The sequence below is a fragment of the Cydia strobilella genome, chromosome 2 (genome assembly GCF_947568885.1).
Source record: "Cydia strobilella chromosome 2, ilCydStro3.1, whole genome shotgun sequence".
NCBI classification, from domain to species: domain Eukaryota; kingdom Metazoa; phylum Arthropoda; class Insecta; order Lepidoptera; family Tortricidae; genus Cydia; species Cydia strobilella.
Genome location: NC_086042.1, coordinates 5428134 through 5438476, shown reverse-complemented (window position 1 = coordinate 5438476; position 10343 = coordinate 5428134). Strand labels below are relative to the sequence as shown.

The following is a 10343-nucleotide window of genomic DNA, read 5'->3' as shown; positions in this document are numbered from 1 at the left end:
AGAGAGGCTTCGAATGCCCTGGGTGCCCGCGTAGGTAGGCCGTAGCCAAGTATTTGTGACGTTTTAAAGCAAAAGGTACCACATCGTCGCTTACAATGAGGACGAAATTTGCTTGCATCTTTATACGAATAACCCTTTTAGAGCGTTCTTATTGGCAAGCGACAATGTGGTACGTTTTGCTTGAAAACGACACATTTATCGACAAGATTAGTTCAAGCTCTAAGTGCACCTTAACTGGCTTTATGTGACACGATAAATAAATAATTACTTACTTTAAAAATAGTTATAAATACTTATTAAATAAAAAGGGAAAATTGCAAGAACATTTTTTTAACAACACTTTCCGCGGCTTTTAGATGTCTAATAATAATAATGTCATACCAAAAGCCTAGGTAAAGTAACTTATACGCCATGGCCCTTTTGGTTGAACTAATTTTCAGGGCGGTGACGTAGCATTGCGTAGATCATAGTCGTAGCCGGAGGGCCGTAGCCATCTCGTAGCGTAGAGGTTGGTAGGGTGAAATAGCCAATTATTGGCCCTAGCATTAAAGTAGTTTAGTAGGAAAGTCACTACGGTACTGCTGTCTAGTATAATTACTTCTTATTTATTGTTGCTTTATTTAAAGCATAACTTTCTTATTTATTACACTAATACTAATCACTAAGCGAAAGCGCGAGCGAGACGGCTGTACGTGTCCGGGATCGAGGATATCATGTTTTTGAATTGTTATTTTTAGTAAGTATATAAAAAACCGGCCAAGTGCGAGTCGGATTCTCGCACGAAGGGTTCCGTACCGTTACGCAAAAAACGGCAAAAAAATCACGTCACCGCGATGTAGCTTTAGATATAGCGTATTTCATGACGTGCGATTGTCGAAAAGGCTTACACTTAAGCAGAATAAGTGTTTCCTATACATGTAATGAGTTAAAATTAACAATAATAATATAAGTTGTAGCAGCTGTATCTAAGAATAAACCTTTCTTAGCGATTATTTACATAAGAGCAGGCCGCGTGTGAAATCATTAACTGTTTTATAGCTACAATCACAATCAGTTTTTGTTGTATCTTTTAAGTAGTGTAAGTAGGTAGGAAGCTCTTTTTAGTCGAGAGCAAAAGTGCTTGTGTAAACTTTAGGTAGGCAGGTCGCTATCGCTTTAAATTCTCAATCGATCTACTTCGAGGGGGTTGAGTTGAGGTCATGGCGATAGGTATATATGTATTTACTCGTAGTTTGCTATACCTACATAGCGACGTGTTTTGGTCACGGGTCACCGACCTCCGCAATTATCACTGATAACGTATACATATGTGGTTTCGGTGGTTGTATATCGATTATATATCGGTATAACTCAAGTTCTAGGTATATCTCTATTACGTAACTATAGATTTCTGGTCTCTGGTGGAATTATTTTATGAAAAAATATAATTATAATTTTTATGTGTTGTATTTTTATGCCCATGGCGCTATTTAGAACTATATATGTACCTAAGTAGGTACATATTTAGAACTATATATGTATCTAAGTAGCTCTGTCTGTCCTTCTGTCACCAGGCTGTATCTCATGAACCGTGATAGCTTGACAGTTGAAATTTTTACAGATGATGTACCTATTTCTGTTGCCGCTATAACAACAAATACTAAAAATAGTATAAAATAAATGTTTAAGCAGGGCTCCCATACAACATGATTTTTTTGCCGTTTTTTTGCGTAACGGCACGGAACCCTTCGTGCGCGAGTCCGACTCGCACTTGGCCGGTTTTTTTAAACAATGTAAATTACAAGAGTCGTTATTTCTTATTTGGAACCGCCCTCTACACGCCTGAGCCTGAGCCTGAGCCTGAGCCTGAGCCTGAGCTAGCCTACGTACTTGAAGAATAAAACGTAACATATCGTACCTATTCGAGAAATAACTAAATAGACGCAATAACCCAATAGTTGCAACCCCGGTTGAACTTAGTTAGACTTGGTCTAAGTCCGACTTTTTTAAATATAAAATCGCCACCGTTGCTACAAATTTTCTGTAACTATTTTAATATTGAGACTCGAAATTTACCTTATGTTTCCTATAATTTCAAATATCTATAAGCAATGAAACATTTTAAATAGTATATAGATTGTTAACCAAGGGATGAAAGGCACTCATTTCTGCCGATGTATTTTGGCGCTCGAACGCATAGTCCGGGGCTGAAATGATGCCTTTCATCCGAGTTAACCACTCTACTTTTCATTTCGAATACGAGAAAAGTAAAATGCATGTGTTTTTTTTAAAACAGACATATATACAATATTTTAGTATTTCATGAGTGTACTTTTAATTAACAATTCAGGCAAAAGTATCGTTATTTATGGAATGGAGAGTCAAATATCAGAGTGGAAATTGTATAACAAATCCATTTAAACTCAAATTTTAATTGCTTATCCTAAAAAAAGTACTTCGAACGTAAAATGCTCTAGTGCAGACACGTATCATTATCTGCACACCTTTTAGAACAACAATGACCCTCTTTCAGAGCATGAGAAATGAAAAGTATAATAACTGACTGATGTTTCTCAAACATATAAAAACAGTCGATGTTATTTTTCTTTAGATATTCAATTAATTAAATTATTTACATAAGTTGTGCAATCGGAACATTTCCCACTCCCACGGCCTGCCATCTGTTATCGAATTGACAGACCGCACAGACCGAACGATCCATGACACAAGTTTATGATAAATTCATGCATAAAGATGTCATAGACAATGTAGCGCATCATAAATGTATACTAAATATACCTACTCCGTGCATTATAAATACATAGGCAACACTGAAAGTTCGAGTAATATAACATAAAGAGGCATATAATTTGTGAAAATATAACCCTTATTAATTTTTTGAGCTATATGTCATTCATTTGTATTTTCCGGATTGCTGACAATTTGAAAATGTATGTTCGAGCGTTAGGTATTCCAATTTTGACCCGAGAAATTTTGTCAAAATTTCATATTGATTGGTACCTACCTCATGCTACTCACGTATTTCATACAAAACCTCTGATGACCCAAAATCATACCAAAAAGGCTTTGGGAGAATGAGCCTTGCGTTTCAGGAATCAGGGCCATACTCAAAATTCTACACGCGATAAGAAAAAGCTAAAGCAAGTATTAAAATAAAGAATGACGGCCTAATTACTACAGTTTTCTCTAATCTGAAAACTTTCAGTTTGTCCCTCGTATTTAGGATTTATGGTACCCAGAGTTGTATTTCAGTAATTCTACAATTTTATTATTGTGTTAAGTGGAATATTGTATCACAGCGCCATCTCTTATCGGGCGGCCGCAACCGCAGCGCCCTATCAGGGAAAAAATATCGCTGAAAATTTTCCCGCTTTCCCAGGAGCGAGTGCGCCATGGGTCCCCCCGCGGTACGAGACAAAACCGGCGCGTTCGGCGGCGAACGGCAGTCGCTGGCCGACGCCAGAGCGAAGTGCACGTTCGACGCTATGGACCGCGACAGACTCGGGCTGTGGGGCTGCGGGGACGGACAGTCCTCCAGCCGACTATCGGGGCTCGACCGGCTCAAACACCCCGGCCTGAACAAGGTAACTAGTGATAGTACCCTTACAGTGGATACATCGATGACCGCGAGTAATTTGGTTAGGTCATGGTTATGTGCGGAAGTGGTCGCAGTGATCCACCGCGGCCCGGATCCGGCGTCGGAACTTGGAACAGCTGCTCGATTGTCATGCTAATCGCGATGTTTGTTTGTTTGCGGCAGGTATCAAAGTTCACGTGGTTTAAACTTTCTGACAACTTTGCATCGTGTTTAGACTGTTTACATTTTATAATGAGAACAATTGAATTAAATATAGGGCTTAAATACAAGTCTTTACTTTTCTTTTCGGGTACCATTAGAAATACGTTTATTTTAATTCCTACCCTATTAACTTTCTATTACTATGACTAACAACAGTTAACTTATTACGACTCGCTAGTTACCTTTAAATAATATTTAGTACCTATAGTGCCTATACGTAAATACCTATATTACTTATCAACATTCGTTGAGATATCTGCTTCTAAAAGTTTTGGTAAACATATTTTAAAAATAGATAATTAAAACATATACAATAAAATAATATCTTATAGGATCATTGCGCTAGTTTCCGTCCATGCTCTAGTTTTCGTCCACATTGTCATTTCATTTTCGTTTCGTGTCGTTTTAATTTTCTGCTTGCGAAATATATTTTTTTATGTAGATAGATATTATATTGTTTAGACATTAAGGATTGCAATAAGTCCAAATTTGTGCAGCAATGTAGGTTTATATTCAAATTTCGTCAAGTGGACGAAAACTAGAGCTGGACGAAAACTAGCGCAATGACCCTATTTCTTTTGAAACAATTAAGTGAATTATATTGATCTATAATCCTTGTCTGCAAGATTAAGATTCCAATACGTAAACTGATATATTTATTATGAATAATGCTACCAATTACGAGTACCTGCCTACTAACGACCTAATAACAAAATAAATTCAATAACAATAAAAATTCGAAATTATTTAGTATTCAAGTAATCGGCATGCACGTCACTAGCCAGACTACAATACCTACCTATAGGTACAAACCTTTTAGTACCACTCTTTGTACAACGGCCCCTTGTAGCCGCCCCTCGCGAGGGGGTCTGTGTCGCGACTTGGTGAGCAGACCCCTCACTCAGTACCTACACGTGTTTTCGTCAACATTTTCAATTACATTAAATAATTTCACAGTTTAGACACTTGTTTTAGTCACTCGCAAGTGACAAAGACAACAAGTCAACAAGAACAGTCAGTGGGTGAACAAGTGAGTCTAAATGTCTCATTTTCAATTACATTTAAATCGTCTGAAATCGGGAGTCTCGGCTTGCTGGACTCGTCTTTCGCATTATTGGGTATTCTTGCGATGGGGATATTTGGGATTCAAGAAATTAGATTTCAATGTATCTTTTGATTCGAGGAATTGTCTGACTTCTTGATGATAACATCAACGGAAGATCAGCGCTGGAAGTCGCCAGCAGCATGCTGAGATGGGGCCATTTCGTGACACTTTATTTTCACTATGTTCTTTTAATGTATGTCTATTGTCTGTGTTTACGAATAAAGTCAAAAAAAAGTCAAAAGCATTTATTTGTTCAACATAGGTAAGGTACATAAGTACAGGTCTCACATAATCATTGTATCACTATGTTGTGCCGTAAGGCGTACAATTTTCCATTTATGGACTGTGGCTGCATGCTGAGCACAGTTACCATTACTTATCAAAATCATCTAACAAAAATTCACTTACACTATAATATGCTTTGTCAATTAAAAATTTAAATAACTTACTTTTAAAACTAATCATGTCATCTGTATTTCTTAGCTCATTTGGAATTTTATTAAAAAATTTTGGAGCCATTCCAAATATACTTTTTCTAAATAACGCCGTTTTGGAAGGCAACGAATTGATTTTGTTTCTAAGACGTATACTCTTAAACTGCTGAAATAGCTGCGGATTGCATTTTACAAAAACTACAATTTCAAAAATATATAAACAGGGTAAAGTTAATATTCGTAAGTTTTTAAAGTATGGTAAACATGAATCAGTTTGCTGGATTCCACATAATGATCTAATACATCTTTTTTGCGCTTTAAATGCCACCTCTCTGTCAACTGAATTGGCCCAGAATATAATGCCATACCTTAGCGTCGATGTTACATAGGCTTGATATGCTGTTGAAACAACCGGTTCATTAACAATCTTTCTTAAATTATATAAATAAAAACTATTCTATTCTATTCAATGCTATTCTATTCTATTCAAAAGGAAAAAACGGAACCCTTATAGGATCACTCGTGCGTCTGTCTGTCTGTCCGTCTGTCACAGCCTATTTTCTCAGAAACTACTGGACAATTAAGTTGAAATTTGGTAGACGTATGTAAGTTTGTGACCCTAAGACGGACATGTAATGTAAATAAATGTATTTTTTTGCGATTTCGTGGTTGGTCCCATAGTAAAAGTTGCTCATCAGTATAATCCCAAAACCTCCCGGCAACGGGAAAGCACTAATTTTTTAGCCACCCTGTTTACATAATACACACATACGGTTGGCAACCCTAGTTTTATGGTAATTACAAAATAAAATTAAAAACTTATCGGTTGTGTATTTGTGTTTAAAGAAACAAGTTGTTTTCGCTCTGACAGACACAGCCTGCAGAAGTCCTCATGACTCATATTGGCAAACCTATAATATTATCGTCTGTTACTTGTGAATCGGTAGGTATCTATGCCCTTCATTCGTTCAAAAGGTGGTCAACTTATAAAATCCAGCTATTCGCAGACATATCGAAGGCGAAAATCCCATCTCATGACGTTTATGGACCGGATCTGTCAGTGTCAACAGTGACGTTTTTGTTTGAGAAACGTCACTTTTACCCTGACAGATCCGATCCATATCGTACCGAGATCTCATTTTTGACGTTTATTGAAATAAGAATTAGGCCGAATGTTGACTGTTTGCTAAAAATCTGAAGGAAAACCGCCTGCCTCATGCGGCGTATCACCGTGACGAGGCGCAAGCATAATCTTTCATTGCAATACCTACTTGATACGTTGTTTTAAAATTCTAACACACTAATATTATCCGCTACTGTATCATACTAATGTATACTGTACATATAACGGACAAAATTACGCTTTTTATAAGTACTGATTTATCTTTCTTGCGTTATATTTAGGCCAGCTGGAAAATATCGAATTCGAATATTGTTCGACATGATGACGCCGCGCCAAGTCATGGTGACTTGATGTCTGGATGCTGATAAGCAATAATGTGTCAAACATAAACAATGAGATTGTAATGTTATTTTGTCGCTGGTCCGCTCGACTTTATTTTGCAAAAATGACCTTAGTTTATAAATATTCCAAAAGAAGGAAAAAAGGTTAACACAAATCCCTTAACACGTGTCTGTTTTGCTTTAATGCGTTTAGTACCTTAACTTATTGCAGTAATGGGCAGAACGCATACTAAAATGTCAATAATGTATTAAGAGAGGTTGTTAACTCATTTTTGCGGAAATCACATTACATTAGTTCTTTTAGTTTACCAAAAGCGCTTTGAAGGTAAGCGTTGCTAAAAGTTGTGTTTATAATGAGTAATTTTACGAATTTAGTGCACAAATCAGTTAATTGTTGCGGTTTTCAAGAGGTAAATACTAATGCTGATCGAAATAAGGTATTTATAAACCTTAATCGCACTAGTTTTGAAGGGTTTTATTTTTGAGGTAAGTTTGCCGAAATAAATGAAACAAAACCGCAAAATGCTGTAGTTAATCTTAGCAATTCATTTTAAATTCCAAGTTAAACAATTTGAATGTATATACATTCCTAAACATTTTAAATAACATGTTAGACTTGAATCATTCTTGCAAATCGAAAAAAATATCATATCAATACATTATGGGGCTTGATTGATTATTGCAAAACAAAATTTATATTTAGTTAGTATTTAACAATAACAAGTTTCTGCTGTTTATAACATGTTGATTATAAGTTCAAAGTCAGATTTACACAATTAGCAAAATTGTGACACGTTGACACGTTCTTGTGAAAGATTCACCTCATTAGCAATTCGCAATAAACAAAAAGGTGATTATTGCGACAAATTTAAATTAACTTCGAATATTATAATCATAAATCACTAGTTTTCATTGTATTTGAACTGACAAATAAAACAGTTTGAACAAAATCTTTAATTTTTAGAACAAACACTCAAAAACCACGAAAAAATCTTTGGCCGCCGTTTTCTCAAAATGGTGCTTATGTGGGTTAACACATTATTGCTTATCAGCGTCCGTTTATTATTGACCATTAGGACAGGTTACTCACTCATTCATTTTATTAGGAAGTTGTAATTTGGCAGTAACTATTAGCAGGGCCGGATCTAGGGTAGAGCGAGTGGAGCGGCCGCGCTAGGCGCCGGATGGCGGGGGCAAATGAGAAAAAAAATAAGTTTTAAAAGAAGCGAGTGTGACGCGGGCCCAAAATACGGTTCGTTTTGCTTTTGGGTAAACAGCTTCAACGAAGGTCGCCAAAACCCGATTTCGCTCTACACTGATCAAGGACTCGGGCCCGCACTGACTATTAGGGTGGCCAGTAGCTATGGGGGGTGATTCTAGGCCATCCACTAACGACTAGTTTATATCATTACGTTGTTGCCATTAGCTAAATTAATTTGAAGTAAGTAGATACAAGCAAACTGAATGCCTACGAAGTGGAAATTATTGATTATACGAGTAATAGCATGACGTAGGATAGGTATGAGTACATACAATCTTCTCTAAATATGTAATTGTTCTAGTCATAATCAGATGGTTTTTTTTTCAGGTTAGGTACTATTTACGGTGGTGTTCCACTTCCACAGAGCACCATCACTAGTTTATGGCTAGAACAGTCGATTGCAGATTGAAGTAGAAAAAAAATGTAATTAATTCCAATTCCAAGTATTTGTGCAACCATTAGGACCTAGGTATCTTACGAGTAAGTTACGAGTAGATACTTACTAGGTAGTAAGGTCCATAAAATATCCCATAACTGGTACCCATGAGATTCAAGTAAATTATAATGATATGAAATTAATGATTGCGTAATTGTTTCACAGTTTTTTTCTCGAGTCTACTCGCTGAGCTCACTAATCATTAATCAAATACAAGGTTTGCTTTTACAAGCTTGAGCTTTTCGCAAAGTAGGTGCCTAATTGGCACTCGTGGAATCTTTAATCTTCCCAGGTTATACAGAGTGGAAAAAATTAATGGGCCCTGGAGGGAGTGCCTTGAAAGTCTTAAAACCTTAAGTTAGCTCATTTTACTTAAAGGAAACATTCTTTAAAAAAAAAATTATCTGCATTCAAAGTTTTTTCACGTTTTTAACCGACGAAAAAAACGGAAGAGGTTTTCAAGGCGACGCGTATTTTTTTTTTTTTTTTGCTTGTCAAAAAATATTCTTGAGTACCACATATTCGACTTTATGGATATTTTGTACCACTAATGAGTGTAAGACCTAATGTTTCTTGTAGAAATTTTGTCATTAAGATTAACTGTACCGAATAGTAGGATAAAATATAGAGTATTTATTTTATGGAATTTTTAGTCGGTTCGATTTCCAGGCGAGACAAGCAGTTATTGACGACCAGTCTGGCCTAGTGGGTAGTTACCCTGCCTGTGAAGCCGATGGTCCTGATGGGTTCGAATCCCGGTAAGGGCATTTATTTGTGTGATGAACAACAGATATTTGTTCCTGAGTCATGGATGTTTTCTATGTATTTACGTATTTGTATAAGTATTATATATATCGTTGTCTGAGTACCCACAACACAAGCCTTATTGAGCTTACCGTGGGACTTAGCCAATTTGTGTAAGAATGTCCCTATAATATTTATTTATTTGTTTCTTTTTAAAAATAAAAGAATGTTTCCTTTAAGTAAAATGAGCTAACTTAAGGTTTTAAGGCACTTTCCCTCCAGGGCACATAAAAAAAATTCCACACTGTATATTCCTTCTACCTTTCTTTTTTTATCTGCAGATAAATGCTACCTATTTATAAACTGTTTTTAAAGATCCGTTAGAGGCTTGATTGCTGCAAGGTTGGCCGTCTTGAGTACTTTTTCGTTCGTTTCGTCTTGTTCTTTAAGTTATCTGCATAGATTGACCCTGATCGATAGATTATGTCTGTGGGTCAATGAAAGACAGGTAACACTAATGATCGGGTTAGAGCAGTGAGTAATGGAGCATGTGACATGCATGTAGTTCAGGGACGAGCCTGTGTTAGCATATCGGTTCAGCCCGCGGGCGTGGGACTTAATGGTATTTAATGGTTGCATGTAAACATAACGATAAGCAGGACTTGTATACGTATGTCACTTTACGAATGTTTTATCTTTTATGAAGGGAAATATAACTGTTGGTAGCTTGTTAACTTGATAAAATACTTAGAAGTCGATACGGGAGACTAAGTAATTGTTTATTATTAGGTTCATGAAATTTTTATTTTATTTTTCGAATAACTCGGACAGGAGACGCTTTTATAACCGCCTTGCTAGAAGCTGAAATTGAAGATGCAATTTTAATCACACGTACTTAATCTGTCTGCCTAAATTGTGCGCCTTATAGGAACGGTGCGTAAAGAAAAATGTGCAAATGCTGACATGTCACAGTCTTTATATTTATGTCGTACTCCCGTACGTACGTGTGTCGTAGAAATCCCTTTCTGTTCTATTTAATTTGAATGTTTTATCATCGAATTCGTCCCAAATATTTCTGCGAGTAAATTCCTGCCAGCTCG

At 36.4% G+C, this 10343-nt stretch overlaps 1 protein-coding gene across 2 annotated transcripts in view; it reads left to right on the top strand.

Moving 5' to 3' along the window:
• Positions 1-10343, top strand: part of LOC134750876 (NADP-dependent malic enzyme) — a 51533-nt gene that overhangs the window by 19216 nt on the left and 21974 nt on the right. For both annotated transcript variants that reach the window (XM_063686123.1, XM_063686117.1), the window contains exon 2: positions 3380-3584. In XM_063686123.1, coding sequence (XP_063542193.1) covers positions 3380-3584 — 205 coding nt within the window. The remainder of the gene's footprint in view (positions 1-3379; positions 3585-10343) is intronic.